Source organism: Chelonia mydas, chromosome 4, assembly GCF_015237465.2.
Source record: "Chelonia mydas isolate rCheMyd1 chromosome 4, rCheMyd1.pri.v2, whole genome shotgun sequence".
Lineage (NCBI taxonomy): Eukaryota > Metazoa > Chordata > Testudines > Cheloniidae > Chelonia > Chelonia mydas.
In genome coordinates, this window is record NC_057852.1 from 95,805,100 (window position 1) to 95,825,003 (window position 19,904).

General features: G+C 38.7%; 1 protein-coding gene and 1 pseudogene across 2 annotated transcripts in view; both read right to left on the reverse strand.

Annotated features, from left to right (window-relative positions):
* Window positions 1-19,904, reverse strand: part of SLC30A9 (solute carrier family 30 member 9) — a 70,718-nt gene that overhangs the window by 40,066 nt on the left and 10,748 nt on the right. For both annotated transcript variants that reach the window (XR_006290128.1, XM_037897868.2), the window contains exons 3-8: window positions 15,127-15,189; window positions 12,043-12,142; window positions 5,756-5,848; window positions 5,251-5,333; window positions 3,267-3,325; window positions 2,265-2,332 (exon numbers count right to left, since the gene is read on the reverse strand). Coding sequence is in view for 1 of the 2 variants with exons in the window: in XM_037897868.2 (XP_037753796.1) it covers window positions 2,265-2,332; window positions 3,267-3,325; window positions 5,251-5,333; window positions 5,756-5,848; window positions 12,043-12,142; window positions 15,127-15,189 (466 nt within the window). In the remaining variant the exon portion in view is untranslated. The remainder of the gene's footprint in view (window positions 1-2,264; window positions 2,333-3,266; window positions 3,326-5,250; window positions 5,334-5,755; window positions 5,849-12,042; window positions 12,143-15,126; window positions 15,190-19,904) is intronic.
* LOC119566129 lies at window positions 7,878-11,562 on the reverse strand (annotated as a pseudogene).

A 19,904-nucleotide genomic window follows, 5' to 3' on the forward strand; every position in this document is an offset into this window, starting at 1 on the left:
ACTGATCTGCGGGGTCTACTGGAGGGCAGAGGGCACTGTGGGGCGGGGGGGGGGGGCGTAGGGGAGCTGATAGGGGGGCTGCCAGCTGTGGACAAAGCAGGCAGCCAAACAACGTTATAGCGAAGCATTGCACAACTTTAAATGGAGCATGTTCAGTAACTGAGCAGGGACGTAAGATCAAAACAACGTTAAGCAAGAGGAAGTTAAGTGGGGAATTACTGTGTTGCTGAGTCTCAGAGATCCATGCTGAGGACATGTAGGAGGACAGGGCCCATTACATGGAAGCCCTGTGCCTCTGCATTGATTCTGGTTCCTGGCACCCCACCACCCAAGTCCCTGACAAACTACCAGGCTCTCCCACTAGCCACTGCAGCTCTCATAACACCCGGAAAGAGCGCCAAATAAGAGATAAGAGCCTGTTACTCAATTATCTTCTCAGGGATTCTCTGCAGGGCTGGAGAAGGGAGGATGCATGTCGTCCTAACAACTGCCCCCGCCTGGCAGGTATCCATCCCTTCCACCCCACTGCAGACCCCTAATCTGCAGAAGGGTTCCCTTGAGGTCATGAGTGCCATGATTGTGGCTGTGCCCAATTCCAAGGAGGAAGGGCAAGATTTGTACATGATTTCCTGATGCAGGAAAGAAAAAGGAAGGGCGCATAATATAGGCCACTCTTTCCCCCCATACACACACAGTGGTGGTTATTGTACATTTATTTAACAGAGCAAACTCGAGGCTCAGATTAATTAATAATAGAATCTCTTGAATGATAGAGAAGGGCTATTTTCAGTGAAGTTACTTTCCTGATCCTTTTTTTCCTGAACAAAAAGCAGAAGGAGCTATAAACAAATTCAGGGATACTTCCTATAAATTGGAGCTTTTTCTCTTGGGGTTATAAATTACTATTTTCTTAATAGTTCCTGCTATTTTGCTCATGTATTACCTTCCACTGGATCTGAGGAAAGAGTCACACTTTTTAGAAAAATGAAGTGAATCTGTTTAAAAGATCCACTGTGCTCATCTAAAAAGTTTTATTCTTCAGCGTGGTTGTCTTCTTTTTTTTTTTTGGTTAGAAATATTCAGTCTTCACTTCCTTATCTTGTGGGTAAACTCTGTGGAAAACTAGTGATAGTTTTCAGTCAGGTTTATTTAAAGGTAGGGTTTCTGTTTGTTTCACTTAACTCAAACTCCTGACAAATACTTGAAGAAGAAATCATCTTTGTGAAAAATTTAACACACCTCCCCTTCTACTGATGGGGTCCTTAAGGAAACTCTCCAGCAAAAGTAGAAAAGTTAACCCTTTGACATTTTTCAAGTTCACAAACAAAACAAAAATAAACTTGTTTAAAAATACATGAAGCTCTCTTTATACATCATACAAGAGCAGGAACGAGCACGAGCTATAAAAAGTGTTTGCCTATGCCATTCACCTTCAAGAATTTTGGTTGCTGTTTTAATCATTAATTGTCTAGCTGACCAGGTTCGAAAGTCTAGCCTTTCTTTGATCAAAGATGGAACAAGTCTCTCTAATCTCTAAATATAGATGAATGTACTCCTAAAAGGAGCCTAACTTCTGTTTGTCAAGACATACAAATAAATCTATTAATTTCAACTAAGATTTGAGTCTACAGACTAAACTCACTCTCTCTCTGGAGAGAGAAGAATTTTGCTAAATTCTTACTATCAACAGGATGATCCATTACAGATTATGTACATTGGAAAGTAATGTTTTTAAAAACAAATACTGCACTTACTTTGATAAGAGTTTTTTTTTTTTACATTTATAATGCTCCACAGAATATTAAAGCTGTAATGTAGCATCTCCTAAAGGTAATTAAATCTTAATGAAACCTAATTGCTGTAGTTTGTTTTATTATTTTACAGAGAAAGAGGAGTGAAATTAATGTTTTAGCTGCTTTTCAGGTTTGCTTTATTATTACGTTATCAGTGGCTTCAATGAGAGCTGCTGGAGTCTCAGCACTTTGGAAAGCCATGCCATTTATTTAACGAAATGCCTAAATATGGACGTGGAGCCTAATTTTAGACCCCCATTTAAAAAAAAAATCTGCCCATGATTTCTGTTAAATAAAGGTTGTTTTCTGGGTCACATTGCTGCAGCAATCGGGGCTCTTCAGCAAATTTTATAGCTGCAGAATTGCAGAGAACACTAGGACCTGTAACTCAAATATACAGACTATTTCCATTTCTAGGATATACAATTTTTTACTCTTGCATTTACAAAACATTTACTTTTTCAAACTTACATGCAAATAGCAACCATCACCACCTTTCCTGGTCCTTTGAGCAACATAGCGCCTGCGCTGGAGCGTGGCTATGTACAGAAATGAGAGAATGCTAAAATAAATTGCTAAACTGAAACAATGAAGTAGTAATATAGCTAAATCCTGGTTTTATGAAGGGACTAACAGTAGTCTAGTGTACACCACATACACCTATCATGTAGTACTAGAATTCCTGTAACAGCTGAGGTATAGCTCTGCATAATCCCGTAATTTATCATGGACAGCTCACTAGATTTACAGTTTGGTCTCATGCATAACTAAGATACCTAGTTTTAGTGCAGAAGCTCTCAAACTGTGGTCTGTGGAGCTCTTGGTTATTCACATGATACTGACAACTCCCTTTTCAGCTCAATAGACAGTGTAGAAATAGCTGTAAAGGAGGTTAAGCAAGCATAGCAGCCTCCATGAGGGGCCACTGCAACTATAAATAGAGTGAGGAGAGGAACCAGAGTCCATCAGAAAGAAGTGTCAGGTATCACTCAGCAGGACTGGAGTTAGAAGCTCTCTGAACTAGGTTGCTTAGGGAGAGGGAAGAAAGAAAGCCAAAACAGGCTGAGGAGATTTGTTCAAACAGATGGAGGGAAAATGAAATGGAAAAAATCAACTAATATGATTTTATATAATTAACTTTGTGCATTGTACACATTCAGCAAATTGTCACAGGTCTGGGGTGGAATCACAATGGGACTGGCAGAGGAGGAGATCCACAAACCAGCTCTTACAAATGGGCCATACTATGATTATATCAGAATCCATTTAAGTAGTATTTTAAAAGTTTAAGATTCTATTACAATCAGAATGATATAAAACAGATACATTACAGACCATTTACAACTTTCACCAAAATCTTGTAAGGCCACCTATACTTTTCTTCTCACATTCTTTTTCTCAGAAATATGCTCTAAGCAACCACACATACACCTTAATGGTGATTTTACCAAAGGAATTTAAATGATATCTTACCTTAGTATCCCCAAGAAAATCTTTGTACTCCTTTAATAGCTTTTGGTTTCTAAATAGATCTGCAATAAGACAACTAGTTACACGCAGCACTTAGAAGTTGAAAATAACTTCAGGATTTCAAGATTTTTTTTCTTTACACAACTCAGGCAAGTTTGCTACTGCATACAAATGCATTTATATTAAACAGGCAGATCTGGTCAAATTTAGATTTCTTAAAGGATCTGTTTCTTAGCAGTGGAATTGAAACTGAAAATTATCATCTTTACCAAAAAGCTGACAGGTGTCTTAGTTGACTCATCACATCTTGAAAAATAATTTAAGTTTAGGGGCGAGAGTCTGTATGTCATCTCTAAGAGGTGCCACACGATCTACAGGCCAGGGAGAAGGGAACTATGGTGGCTCTAAACCAGCTTTGCAGCCTCCCAGTTCTGGGATATTCCACAGCCCCTGGCATAACACAGAGAGCCCTGGGGTGGATCTGTATAAATAACAGTCTGCCCCAGTGCTGCCCCACAATCTCCACAGCTCTTTGTGCTATGACTCTGCCCCGACATACCTCTCCTGACTACTGACACATCTCATATGCCAGAGCTTGCAAGAGGGTCCTTGGAAGGTAGCCTTACAGCTGTCTTCCACAGTTGCTGTGCTGAAGGATTTGTCCCCTAGCCAGATCTGGGCTTCTAGAGACCCTCTATGCAGCTCTGTCCCTTTTACCTGAAGTAAAGGGACCAGAACGTATGTGAGGATCTCACCCCAGATTATTTCTTCAGCACCCTCAACTTCAGAACCCTTTTTCCTACACTGCTGCTCTGTCACAAATATTATTTGTACTACCATGGCACCTAGGAGCCCTAGTCATGGATCAGAACCCCATTTCACTAAGCACACAAAAGGAGCAAAAAGAGGGTCCCTATCCCAAAGAGTTTACGATCCACGTATAAGACAAGAGAGAAGAGACTGGTGCAGACGGGAATACAAGGAAATAATGAGACAATACTGGTCAGCCTGATAGGCAATTCCTACTTCAAAAGGACAATACTCTAATACAGTAAATGTACACTCGTATAACAGCATGGTACCACTGAGATTTTATTCAGTTTTTACAGTCTTGCTTTCACATTAAGATCTGGAAAGTTTTGCGAGTTGTTAAGCTTTCAGGCTCCAACTTTGCAATATTTGGCTCAAATCCTTAAAAACAGTTTCATTTCTTACAATCTTTACAAACAGTTGCAGACATGTACCCCTCCCTTCCATTGGGACTACACATGTATTAAGTTACAAAGGTGCTATGTGTTTGCAGGATCAGGCCAGCTTTTTCAATGGTAAACTTATTTCTATGAACTACAACAGACCTCTAATTTTAAAATTGCGTACTTGAAACAACCACCTCAACGAATATTGCTTCTGCTATTTTAATAGGCCAGTGCTTCCAACAAGAGAAAAATGGAATCTATTGTAAATATTGAATTGATTGAGTTTTGTTGTAACATTATGAATAAAATCTACAATTCTGTTTTAAAGGAAAGAGTGGATCATCAGAATACATACTTTTAAAAGCATTAGACTAAAGTTACAAAAGATAAGGTACCATGAATCAGTAGTCCAAATAGCATAAAACAAATAAAAGGCAAGGCTTGAACTGGTTTTGGTATTTTTGTAAATTCTCACAAAGAAAAAAAAAAAAAAAAAAACTTTGCTCAAAAACCATTCAGGTTGTTTAACAATAGCTACAAATTAATCCACAAAAGCAAGGATATGTTCAGTTAAGATTAACTCATTTAAACACATCACTTACACCTCCTCTGTGTACATTAACAATACACACATTTCTCACGGTCACACTATACCACAAAAACATATGTATGTTAGACACTCATACAAGGGTGAAGTGAATGATGTGTTACTCTCCCACAAGGAAGTATGAAGTTGAAGTTAACAGTGATTGATAAAGCATTTTGTAGACATCTGAAAATCCAACACTTACTTTCTCTGTATTCTATCTCTGCTTCTTTACGCCGTTTTCTCTCTTTAGCAAGAGCCTCCGGGCTTCCCCAAACTTCTAGAGATCTGCACAAAAGTACAAATAATTTGGAAATCCTTTTGATTTCCACACACTATATGTTGACATTCAAAGCATTTTGTTTTTATAAGTTTTTGACTACATATCCCAAGCCTTCATTAATACCAGAGTAGCATAATGGCTTATCAATATTTCTTCTGGAAGACATCCATCCAGATTAATCTCACATGATAAGACAGTGTAGGGGGAGAGTTAGATTTCAATTTGGATATATACAATGTGACCCTTCAATTTTGCATCCTGTCCCGAGTTACGACGACAATGGGAACATTTAAATGCATTTAGAGAAGGAAAAATATTATGCCCTTTTCATTATAAAGCTAAGCTTTTAAAATTATATCTTATACCATTCTCTCACATAACCAAAGTTAAATTACCAAATAATTTCCTTTTAAAAAAGTTAGCTTACTTTGCCTCTACATCTGATCTCAAAAATACAGTGAAAGCCTCAGTGTCATCATGGGGACTTCGTCGTCTGATTTTCCTCAGCTGTTCTAGATCACTGTTGGAGGATGGAAACAAACAGTTTATTGCAACAAAAAACATGTTCATACTATACATAAAAGAGTCAATATAAAGATCAAACGTACTGATCCTTAAAAGGATTATATTTAAAAGGATTATGTTTAAAAATCTACCCTAATTTTTTCCCTAACTTGGCAAGTTTAAAGAAACTGACAGGAAGCTGAGGGTTTCTACTTAAACACAATCCAGTGGCAATACAATCAGTATAAAGTGTTCTTTAAATTGCTCTTGAAGATCATAATGTGATTTGCATGGGCTCAAAATCCAAACTGTGGGCCCATATTAACAACATGGGAATGTTACACCTTAGCAACTGAAAGGAAGAAATTCTTTGGATAAATTAACCCATACTCCCTCTAATTCCCTCTCTGGCAGCTACCTACATGAAAATTAGAGGTCATGTGGCACTTTAAGAGAGCCTAAAGGATTACGCCCAATACCCAGGTCATTTCTGCCTCTTTCAGTAACACAGGTCTAAAGCTATGTAAAAACTGTTGCTGAGCAGGTATTTGCTATGTTTGGCTAACAGTTTGGGGGGGCTTTTTTGTTGTTTTTTTTTGTTTGTTTTTTTTTAACTGTAATACACTTTATAGAATCATAGAAATGTAGAGCTGGAAAGAACCTCAAGAGATCATATAAGTCCATTCCTCCATACTGAGGCAAAACCAAGTCTCTAGACCATCCCTGACAGATAACCTGTTATTAAAAGCCTCCAATGATAGAGATTCCACAACCTCCCTTGCTAATCTAGTCCAGTACTTAACTACCCTTCTAGTTAGAAAATTTTTCCTAATGGCTAACCTAAATCTCCCTTGCTACAGATTAAACCCATTACTACTTGTCCTACTTTCAGTGGACATGGAGAACAACTGATCACCATCCTCATTATAACATTCCTTCACATATCTGAACACTTATCAGGTGCCCCCTCCATTTTCCTTTGTCAAAACGAAACATGGTCAGATTTTCTAAACATTTTATCATTTTTGTTGTTCTCCTCTGGGCTCTCTCCAATTTGTCCACATCTTTCTTAAAATGTGACACCCAAAACTGGACAATACTCCAGCTGAGGCCTCACTAAAGCAAAGAAGATCAGAACAAATTACCTCCTGTGCCTTACATATGATATTCCTGCGAATACATCCCAGAATGATATTTGCCTTTTTTGTAATTGCATCACACTACTGGATCATATACTATTTGTGATCCACTATAACCTCCCAATTCTTTTTCTGCAATACTACTGCCTAGCTGTACGGGGAGACTTTGGCAAACCAGTAAAGTGCCTGAAACCACTATGGCTTATTGCTAAAAGCAACAAACTCAGCAAGCTGTAAATTAGCCAAGTCAGCAGGCTTAGGTTTGACCAAGGCAGGAGGGGAGGGGAGTCTCTCGGTGCAACAGAAAGCGCAGCTTGACCCCGCATCCTTCCTGATAAGAATTGTGTTGAAGTGGCTGATACATGCATTTTCAAAGAGCGGGATGTGCCCCAGGAATGTCTGTTGGGGCCTCAACGCTGCAAACTCTGGAAAAACCCACACCTGGTTAATCGATAATCAGAAGGAACCTCTTGCTTGACTATTGAAACTGCTTACTTAACCAGTTTTCTTTAGTAACAGAATGACATGTCCCTTAATGTATTAATAAGGGGGAAAGTTTGAGGTAGTTGGACTCTTTTTGGACTCTCCCTCTGGATACATCTTGCAGTCACCAACAGCAGACGGAAGATTTGGCCACCGGAAGCCTGCTGCTGTGTTACTCAAGAGCCAAACTCAGCTTTGGTAATTATCAAGGGTTGGGGTGTTTTACTAACCTGTTGTGGATGTAAGTGCTTGAGACTAAATAAAGTTTAGCTTTAAGTGAAAGCACTCTTGTGCTGTCCTGTTTGTGCCAGCCATCTATCAGTACGATAGCCGTGTCTCCCCTGATCTATTTCCTGACACCACCTCACACGGAGTAAAAGTTACCAAGAGCTTTGGGTTGAAAGAACCGGTAACATAGCCAGTTATTCCCCATTTTGCATTTGATTTTTCCTTCCAAAGTGTAGTATTTTGCATTTATCTTTATTTAATTTTGTCTTTTTAATTTCAGACCAATTCTCCAATTTGTCAAGGTCCTTTTGAATTCTAATCTCCTGTCCACCAATGTGCTTGCAACTTGCTTGGTGTCTTCCATAAATATTATAAGCATACTGTCCACTCCATTATCCAAGTCATGAACAAAAATACTGAATAGTACCAGACCCAAGACAGAGCCCTGCAGGACCCGCAATAGATACATCCTCACAGTTTGACAGCAAACTATTGATAACTGCTCTTTGAGTATGACTTTTCAACCAGTTATGCACTTTATAGTAATTCAGTTTGCTTATGAGAATGTCATGTGGGACAATGTCAAAAGCATTACTAAAAATCAAGATATATCACAGCTACTGCTATCCACTAGGCCAGTACCCCTATCAAAGAAGGAAATTAGGTTGGTCTGGCATGATTTGTTCTTGACATATCCATATTGGCTACTACTTTCTATTCACTGTAGCAATTGTCTGCTATATTGCTGCCCTCTATGGTTCGAATGGAGTCATTCATAGATACCAACAGGTTGCTCCTTCTAAAGCATGGAGAATATTTGAGTGCTGGGGAAGCTGGATGGACAGACTGCAATGGTTCCTTAAGTGAGGAATTCTTCTGATTGCCTGATTCTGTTTCATTTTAAAGGACTGGAAGCTAAAGTCTTTCTCGAGTTGTTTATTTTGTTCACTCATGGTCATGATGAAATTAAATACAGATTGCCTGAGGTGCATAGTTCGGTCAGACTGATGGTACATATTTCTCCACAACTTAAAATTGAAGGACAATGTTAGGCTCCAAGAGGGCACGTTTCTGGGAAAAATCTGGATTGTATAGAGGATTTAGATACTTCTTTTGTTCATCCATAAGGAATATGTTTTCTCTTTCAATTTTAGTTCTTCTTGCTCTTTTTGGCAGTTTCCAAAGAAGTTTCCAAACTGGCATGAATGGACGTGTTCATGGATCTAAAGGAGAAAAGCTTCATTGTATTCAAAGTCTTGTGGAAACTGCTCTGTGAGATGCCACACACCTTCTAAAAACTGAGTGAACACTGGAGAGATTTCCTTTGGGTCATTATCAATTGATCACATCTGTCAGAAAATTTGCGTCCAAAAGAGAGCCAGTCCTTCTCTATTAAAACCATGAAGCCCTATATTGTTCTATACTATAAATCCAAAGAGAGAGAGCCAAGGGAACAAACTTGGGAAGTCCTGTCCCAGCCATCAGAGCAATGAACTAGCACAGTTGCATCTTCAACTGCTATTGCTTTGGCTAAGAAGGTAACAGCATCCAACACAGCTTTGATATGACAGCCAGCCAGAGTTCTCCAAACCAGACAAGAAACTGTTGACAAAGCTTTTGTACTGCTGACTTCTAAAAGTTTCTGCAGGCTGAATCTCATTACATGAATGTTTTCAATTCCAACAAACTGGAATCTAATGTTAGCATAGTTGCCTTCATTTCATACCCTTTACCTGCTGCTCTGTTTGCCATTGCATTGAGCTTAGGCTGAGTGTCCATGACATACATGTAGTGATGAGCAGGGTTGGCTATACTGATTGCATTCAGCATATTTTCATGCTCCAGACATGTGGCACTGAAACTTGAAAGAGGCTGACTGCATCTGCAAATGGCAGCCTCTTTATTTCTGCGACAATATAACACTGGGAATCTTCCTTTGCTTCTAAATTTGGAGCTACTTATCAACCTATTCTCCTCTAGGTGCTTATAAAAACTGATTATTTAATCATTTGATACCTGGAAAGTTACTGGAACAAAGTTAGGCTGACTGGTCTATAATTCCCCAGGTCCTCTTTTTTCCCCTTTTTAATGGTAGGTACTACATTTTCCCTTCTCCAGTCCTCTGGGACCTCTCACATCCTCCATGAGTTCTCAAAGATAATTGCTAACAGTGCTGAGATTGCTTCAGGTAGTTCCTGAAGTACCCTGAGGTACATTACATATTCATGACAACTTGAATATATCTAACTTATCTAAATATTAACTACCCTGCTCTTTCCCTATTCTGGCTTGTGTTCCTTCCCCTTTTTGTTAATATAAACTACGTTAAGATTCTGGTCACAATTAACTTTTTTAGAGAAGACTGAAGCAAAATAGGCATTCAACACCACAGCGTTCTTAGTGTAGTCAATTAGCAGCTCTCTTTCTTCACTAAGTAGTAGACCTATGCTTTCCTTTGTCTTTTTCTTGCTCCTAAAGTATTTATAGAACCTCTCCTCATGCCTTCTGTGCCCCTTGCTAAGTAGAACTCATTTTGTTTCTTAGCCTTTCTGATTTTGCTCGGATATCTATATGCTTGTGCTATACTTTTGTACTCTCAGTTAGGAATTGGTCCATGATTCTACTTTCTATATATTCCTTTTTGATTTTCATGCCACCAAATTGGCCTCTTACTATTCTTCCTATCTTTCCTTCACTTTGGGATAGTTTTCTTTTGTGACTTTAATATTGTCTCTTCTAGAAACTGCCAGCTTTTCTGAACTGCTTATTCCCCTTACATTTTCTCACTGTGGAACCTTACTTATTAGTTCTCGAGTTTGTTAAAATCTGCTTTTTAAAAGTCCACTGTCCTTATTCTGCTGCTCTCACTTCCTTCCCTTAGAGTCATGAACTCTATTTCATGATCACTTTCACCCAAATTGCCTTCCACCTTCAGATTCACAATTCCTTCCGGTTAGTCAGAATCGAGTTTAAAATGGCTGTCCCCCTAGTTACTTCCTCCAGCATCTGAATCAAGACGCTCAGATTATAGAAGATGTTTATATATAAAATAGGAATTAATTTGATTTTATCACAGTAACTAACCTATGGTCCTATTATTTCTGTCCAGAACTTCCTATGTAAAAGCCAACACATATTTTCAAATTAATCTGCCTATAGAGAAAATAAATTATGATAAACTGATTTCACTTAATTAAGACCTTTGGCTGGTCTAAGATACTAGGGTGATAAGACAGACCCAGAGCAGAAATAGAATTTAAAGATTGTAACTGCTATAAAAGTCACCAAACTTTCATATTTAATGGAGAGTGAGTCAAGGTAGGTGAGGTCAGAGCTAAAGACAAGGTGGGACATACTGTTAAGCAGAAGGGTCATCTCTATGCCTGAAACCCTTCTGCTTAACAATATGTCCCACTTTGTATTTGTCTCAAGACACTCAGGGTACCTTCTCCAGACCTGAGGAAGAGCACTGTAATGCTCAAAACCTTGTCCTTTCCACCAGCAAAAGTTGGTCCAATAAAAGATATTACCTCACCTACCTTTGTCTTTTGTATCCTGGGACAAACACGGCAACACCAGCACCACCACTGCAAGCAACTTATTTAATAAAGGTCAAACAGGATTTTATAAATGAGATCACACCTTTGAATTGTGTTGTTTAAATGGATGCCAGCAATGGATGACAGACACTAAAGAGAGTTAAATATACATTTAAGTAACAATAACCATAGTCCAGAATGATACATGTGATTAAGTCAGGATAATAGTGAGAGTTAAGTCTTAATTTGGCAACATATAATAAGCATTTGTAAACAGATATAATATTAAAATACCTTAAGTTTAAAATGAAGTTTCTTATGGCTTCTAAGTGGGGTTTCATATTTTAGAGATTTGCATGGTTACTAACTACTGCTACAAGGCTGCCTGTGCCCCCTGTGAAAAGCTGGCTGTCCCAGAGATAGCATTTTCTCTTCAGTGACTAATGGGATTTGCACTTCTTGGCATGCAGAGTCAGCACTCTAGAGAACAGGAAGGATAGAGCTGTTGGAAAGAACTTAAATGAAGTTCATTTTGTTTTAAAAGTATATATATTGAACTATTACAATGCCCCTTTAAAAGGGAAGGAAAGAGTTTGAATCCATCAGCCACCATGATTGCAATTAGCTTGAAGCTTAGTCATTTTCAAACGAAGCATGAGCTCAGCCAGTCTACAATTTATTGTGTATATTGGAGCGGCACCTAGACATTTCAGTCAAGATTAGTGACCCACGCTGCTAAGCCATTCTTCACCTCTGAAACACATACGAACAAGTCAAAAATATATTGACAATTATACTTTAACTCACTTAAACTACTGTACCTGGATTTAAGACAGAACTCATTTATTGCTCTGACACCAGTGATGAAATTATTTTGCGTGTATTTTGGTCCATATTCTCTCTTTTTAAGAACTGCTTTAACTAAAAAAAAAAACAAAAATAAAAACAAAAAACGCATTATCAAGTGTAATTAAAAGTCATATGGAGCATGCCCTGAAAGACAATTTAGCCCTACGTGAAATCATGGGAAATCATGAGTTTACCCCATTTAAATGGAGACATGTAAATTCTTCCTTCCTGCCAGGGATTCTGGGATAAAGACATTTAATGAGAGAAATAAAAGAGGAAGGTACTCTGATAGGAAAATTATTAATTTTCTGGACAGAATGGAAATAAACATTATTAAGAACAGAGTAATTTAACTTAATTTTGACATTTAATATAATAAAAATAGCTATTCTGGCAACAAAAAAAGCAGATATAAACAAAGTTCTAATCAGTCACTGGTGGCCAAAGACTTTGCAAATTATTTTCTAATCTCAGTAGTTAATTATTTTGCTATTGCTACAGATCTTTTCAGACCTAAACCAGAACTGAAACAGACTGTACCCTCCACTTCTTTATTTTTTTAAATACTCCACCTAGTACTTTCCAGAGTTCTCTCTCTTCAAATTGCCATACTGTGCTTTGTGGATTATAGAACAGTTAAAAGTACACATTCCTTATTTATATGTAATATCTAGCTAGGAGATTCTACTATAAACTTTTCAGAATCCAATGCACAAGCAGGAGACCATGAGAATACATACAATTTTAAATGCAAATTTATCTCACTTCCAGTTATGCCATTCTTGGCTGCTTGTCACCCAAGTATGATGTCCTTACAGTGATTTATAATTTTAAAATCACTATTAAGTTTACTTCTGTTAATATTTTAGGCAGGTCGCCATTAAAGAACAGTTACAGTTGATGAAGTATATTAGGTGTATTAAAGGAGAACAGAGATCTTTGAAAATTTACAATTCATAGATTAAGCCCAGAAGAGACCTCTAGGATTCTAGTCTGACCACCTCCAGAACAGAGGCCTTAAGTCTTCACCCAGTAATTTCTGCATCAAGCCCATAACTTTTGCTGGAGCTATAGCATATCTTTTAGAAAGATATCTAGTCCTGATTTAAAGTCTTCAACTGATTGAAAATCCACCACATTTCTTGGTAACTTGTTCCAATGGTTAACTATCCTCAATGTTAACGCTTGTGCCTTCCTTCTGGTCTGAATTCTGGAAGATTTGAAGCAAAAGGTTTCAGCTGACACTGAGCAACCCACAGGCATTACGGATTTCAGCATTTATTTACAAAAATTCTGGTGTATTTATGGTATCCAGTGGTTTTTTTAATCTACAACACTGTTCTAAAGTAAATGTTCAGCATCTAATAGTATGTGCTGCATCATGATCTACCCCAGATTGCTCTTTGGATCTAATGGACACTAACACAGAGTTTCTTGGGCACTGGAATGGAAGAGAACAATTGTCAATTAGAGAAAATGGCTCTTGCATGCTTTAATTTTTGTTCTTTAAACAAACCCTTGAACAAGTTTAACAACTTTCATATCTTGGGATATGCATTAGCAACAGTTCACAAAGTATCCACTCAATATTTCAAAATAGAAGACAAATTTGAAAAATAATTTCAGTTTTAAGTTTCCACAGTAATGTAATAAAAAAAAGTTTAAAAAATTATTTAAAAACAACAACCCACCAAACATCACACAAATTTTAAGGTGAAGAGTGTCCCCTTTAAGAGTTTTCAGTGTTTTGTTATTTTGTTATTATTTGTAACAGTAAATATTTAGGATACAGTTGTGCCTAAGGAATCCTTGCCCTGAAGGGCTTACAATTTAAAGACACAAAGGATGCATCTTCACTAGGAAAAAGTTGTGGGTTTGTTTGCTTTACAGTGAGTTAGCTATCTCTTTATACAAAACACACCTTTCCTTAGCAAAAATAGGCCCACACTGAAGGTTAGAGGATGTGAACAGAACATACAAGGAAATGAGTGGGGTGAAGTATTGACACAGATGTGTTAATTACATGTACTATAGTTGGGGGAAGAGGGGAGAAGCGAGGGTTAATTGGGCTTAAAGTAAGGAAGTAGAAGAGGAGAGAGGAGGAATAGGCAGAGTATCACCTGTCTAGCCAGGATCAGCAGCCTGAGTTTTGTAGGTATTGGAGCAGAGGCAAGTCTTAAAAAAGGATTTAAAGGAAGATAAAGTAGCAACCATTCAGATTTTATCAGGGAGTTTTTCCCATGCATAAGGTGCAGAGTGGTTAAAAGCATAGAGGTGGTTAAGGAAGAAGGTAACTGGTAAGTAGCAAAGGCTAGGAGTACTGGTGGAGATAAGGCAGTAGTCAATATGACAATAGGTTAGATCAGCTAGGTAGGCTAGGGTTAAGTTACGGGAGGTCTTAAAGATAAAGACAAGGAAGCTTGTATGTGTTGCAGGTGTGAAGAGGGAAGCCCAGGAAGGAGGGGGCTGACATGGTCAGAATGAAAAGCCAAGAAGGTGTTTTAGCTGCAGCATTCTTAATAGACTTGATGCTGTTTTTCACCATGTTAAGAGGAGAAAGGAGGGCTTGAGGCTAGGAGCAGGGGACGAGATCAAAAATCTCTGTTTTGGCCATGCTGAGTTTTAGATGTTGACTGGATATCCCTGAAGACATGAAAGACAAGCTGAGATACTAGACTGGATGAAGGGAGATAAATCTATACATCCACTTTATCTGTGATTTATCAGCTTAAAGTGGTAGTTAAAGCCACACTTATGGCAGCAACACTATTTCTAATGATTCACGCCATCTCTGAGTAGCTCTATTTTCAGAAGACATTCTCTAAAATAAACAGACACCAAATGGAAAGTTGATATGTGAATGTTTTTCCACAAACATGTATGTAAGTAAACCCAAGACATGAACTACCTTACACACTTCCTACTTACTCATGGGCCTCCTAATGTTCAAAGATGATTTCCTCCAAGTCTTATAACTTCTAAAGTCGGAAAGATACCTTAAAAGGAAACACCACACCCTAACAACTGTAACATTGCAACATAACATACATGTTTACCTTTTATTTGGATTGGCTCTTGCAATAAAAGTGGTTTTTGGCCTGCACTGCTGGTATCCCGTGCTGTAAAAAATAAAAAACCCTCACTGCTGATTCATGTAAACAATTATAATTAAATAAAATAAAAGACTATTGTTAGCAAGGCCAACAGAGAATTGCACAAAGTTATATTACTATCATGTGAATTAAAAAATTGACAACCTTTAGCTCATTGTACTGGATTTGTGAATACTCTCAGATAATGTGAATTAGAGAATGTATAGATAACACACATTAATTTACCACTGAAAGCTGAAATTTGATATTCAACAAAGTTGTTAGGGGTTTCACTGTATTGTAGGCTATTTGAAAATAGTCACGGATCAAAATGTTTTCAGCTGCATCTTTATAGTTCTGGACAAACTCGATGCAAAATTTTACCATGTAAGTAGTAAGAACTGAGGTTTGCATTTACTACCCCATTAAGATAATGAAGTCTAAAACTGTATTTTCTGTCTGCAGAAAATATCACAAATGCTTTGGTTTACAGATTAAAAACCATCTGAAGACCTGGAAACATTTTAAACAAAAGAGTTAAGATTCTGAAGAACACAGTAGCTTATGAAAAATCAAAATCCACAGATTTTCTTGTGTCATGAATTTCTGTTGAAACTGGACAACAGAAGTATATTAGCTTGTATTTGGAATTTGAAGATATAGTTACTCCTCATCAAAACACAGACAATCAAGAGTTGTTTTACTAAAAAGAGAATGGGACACCGAATAGCAAAAGGGAAAAATATGTATTTCCAGGTACTAGGCTCATTGCAAACTATCAACGTACAGTAATTTGAGTGTGTTCTAATCACAAATAAGAAATGTTATCAGATAGTTCAAATGCATGTCTGAATATTTATTCTGAAAATCACTGTCTTAACTCACTGTAACATCAGAATAAAATCCTTATGATTCCAACAAACAGATCTAGCACTGTGTTTAGTACACTAGCACTGAATGTTTGCCACACATCTGCTATCGATAGCAAAATTAAAACTAATTTTATTGAAACTGAAGCAATTTGGAGTACTCAGAAGATCTTAAGGATTCTTCAAATAGGTCTATGTTGCTTAATGAAAAGCTCCTGACTTAACATCTGATTTGAATGATTCAAAAGTCAAATATTCTTATAGCTTTGGCTACACAACTATTCTTTTAAGTCAAGCAAGTAGCCACTAGATATAACAGGAACTACCAAGAAGGTCTAACATGGTCTGAGTATATTTTTTTGGGAAAGACAGAAGTAACAGTAAGAAAAACACAAAAAACAGTTTCTAATGTATTTGCACTGATCTTGCCGCGAGTGAGTTTGGAAAAGCCTTAAAATAACTCAGCCCCTTTCTTCCTTTTGAAAAGTGTTACCTGCTCTCTGGATAGCCTGAAGAACAGCAATGTTAAAAAATGGTTCAAAATAAACAAGATACTCTTTGCTGTTCATTTCTCATCATACTCAAAAACAATGGGCATTGACAAACTATTATTCTTCATATGCACAGACAAGATTGTCTGGCATATTTGCTTCCAGAGTTTGCCAGAAGTCACCCTCTGTTGTACAGATAAACTTTTTTCTTGTTCAAAAACGTATCTCAGTGACATTATTTAATGAAAGGTTATGCCATAAACTTTCATAGGAAAAAAATAATTACACATCAAATATCAAGATTTATATTTGACTGTTCAGACAGTATTAAGTACCCTTTTAAAATATATTACGCTGCCCTGGAGACTTGACAACACACACAATGAACCAACAAGAAAAGAATGAAGTATTAGAATTCAGAACTGCTCATCTTTGGGTGGGCAGAGATTGAGATGCCCTTTAAACATTAATAAATTAATCTTCAGAATGCCCAGTCAGGTAGAAAAATATCCCATTTTTTTACTTATAGGGAAATGGAGGCGCAGGAAGGTTGACAGACTTACCTAAGGACATAATCACTAAAAATTGAGGTTACTTACTTGTAACTAGAGGTGCTTGGAGATGTATGGTCCCTATCTGTATTCCACATGTGGCTACACATGTGCTCCACATGCCTGAGACAGGAGATTTGTAGCAAGTAGTGTCCGCTGATCCGCACATAAGCAGTTGCTCTCCCTGTTCTCGCAATCAAAGGCATAAAGGGCAAAGTGGACCAATGCCTCTCCAGTTTCTTCTTACCATGAATCAGATAGGATATGAAGCAGAAGGGAAGGAGGGCAGGCAGTGGAATACAAATAAAGACTACACATCTCAAAGAACCTCCAATTACAGGTAAGTAACCTCCATTTCTTCAAGTGCTGGTCCCTATGTTTCTTCCACACATGGGTGATTGGTAAGCAGTATTAAAATAAGTGGAGGGCTCGAGGATGCAGTTGGCATGAATGCCCCCACAACTGCAGATGCTGAGGAAGCCCAGACCAGAGCACAATGCTTCATAAAGACATGGACGTACCTGCAGGTAGCTGTCTTACAAATATCCAATACTTGGTACTTCTCAAAGAGATGCCATTGAGGTTTTATACGCTCAGAGTGGGCCCTCACCCCATCCAGGGAAAGAATATGTGCCAACTGATAACATGGAAATATGTATCCAGAGACCCACATAGAGAGTTTCTGTGCCGATAATGTGCCATCACCATCGCTCTGCTATTGTGACTAATGGTCTTCGTATTTTCCTAATTGCTTCTGTTCTATGCAGAGAAGAGGATAAGATCCTTTTGACATGGAGGAAGTGCAGCCTCTTTTCCTTGCTGGAAAGAGGAGGCTTTGGGAAGAATATCAGTAAGCAAAGAGGCTGGCTCATGTGAAACTCTGAAATAACCTTGGGGATGAATTTCAGGAGGAGATGAAGGGAGATCTTTTCTCTATGAAATATGGCATTCTGTAGGTTTAAACGAGTGCTCCCAGTTTGCTCACCGACATGGCCAATGTCATGGCAACCTTCCCGGAGAGGTGTGACATGGACCATGTGGCCATTGATTCCAATGGTGATCTGGTAAGAGCTGACAGGACCAAGCTGAAGTCCTTTGGTGGTGTAGGTTTCGACACCAGCAGGAAGGTCCTAATGAGACCTTTCAAGAATCAAACTGCGATTGAGTACGATAGAGTGGCCTTCCACTAGAGGATGAAAGGCATTGATAGCTGAAAGTCCACCTGGCAGCAAACTAAAAGAAAGCTCTGATATTTTGAAGGATAGAAAATAGTCTAAAATGACAAGGACACCTGCTGATTCTGGTGATAACTGATTCTGTTGCGGCCAGGTACAGAAACACCTCCATTTAGCTAAACAGCATTTTCTAGTGGAGATTCTTCTGCTGTTATTAAGGATAGTTTGGATGGCCTCAGACCATAGAATCATAGAATATCAGGGTTGGAAGGGACCTCAGGAGGTCATCTAGTCCAACCTCCTGCTCAAAGCAGGACCAATCCCCAATTTTTGCCCCAGATCCCAAACGGCCCCCTCAAGGATTGAACTCACAACCCTGGGTTTAGCAGGCCAATGCTCAAACCACTGAGCTATCCCTCTCCCCCAGGACATTCCCCCCCATGAACATTCCAGAACTGATGACCATCCAACTTCCAGGCCATGAGATTAAGAAGGTCTGGGTTGGGATGTCTGATCCTGCCCTTGTCCTGAGTTAAAAGATCCAAAAAGGGTTGAATACAGCTAGGAGGGTAGGATGACATTTGTAGAAATTCCAGAAACCAAAACTGCCTGGGCTGATTGGGTGTGATGAGGACAACCCTGGCACTGTCATGGCGAATTTTGCCGAGAACCTGAGGTAGCAGGGGGATAGTAGGAAAGAAATACCTCAGATGGTCCATCCAGAATAACACAAGGGCATCATCCCTGGAGTCTCGGCCTAATTATGCTCTGGAACAGTAGAGGTTGAATTTCTTGCTTGATTGTGACGAGAATAGGTCCCAGGATGGTGTTACCCACTTGGTGAAGATTTCAGTCAAGACAGAATTGTGTATTTCCCACTCATGGTCTATGGAGAAGTGCCTGCTGAGATTGTCCACCAGAGTATTCTGCACATCTGGTAGGTAAGTCACTGCCTCTATACTCAGAGGAAGAGATTTTGCTCCTCCCTGTTTACATAAAAAGCCCCATCACATTGTCCGATATTAGGTGGGGAGACCTTATGAGGGAGAAAAATGTGTTGCAGGCTAGAAAAACTGCCCGCATCTCCAGCAGATTTATCTACAATCTGGCCTACCATGGGGACCACGCACCACGTGTAGTGTGATTGTCCATATGTGCTCCCCATATTATGAATAATGCATCAGTGATTAGGGTTGTGTCAGGGATGGGTGGAAAAAAGGGGACTCGCACTTGCACCTGGTCTGGTTTCATCCACCATACGAGAGAGGCACTGACTTCTGGTGGGATTGTTACACTGGTATTCATGTTGTCCTTGTCCACTGAATAAACAAACTGCAGCCAGGCCTACAGGCAGCAAATGCAGAGTCTGGCAAACAGTGTTATGTATGTAGGAAAAGACAGACCCTGATTGTGGTGCAAGATTTCAGCGTGACTTGATTTATCAGGCTATGAATAACCTGAAATAGGTCTTTAAGAAGGTAGGCTTTTCCGGAGGATGACTCTAGGTCACTCCGATAAAAATCTATAGTCCTTGTGGAAGTCAAAGTGGAATTTTCTCTGTTTACACAGACCCCCAGTGATGTCAGAAGGTGCAGTAAGACAAGGATTACCAACAGACCCTCCTGACTTTATCTACTCATTAGTAGGCAGTCATCT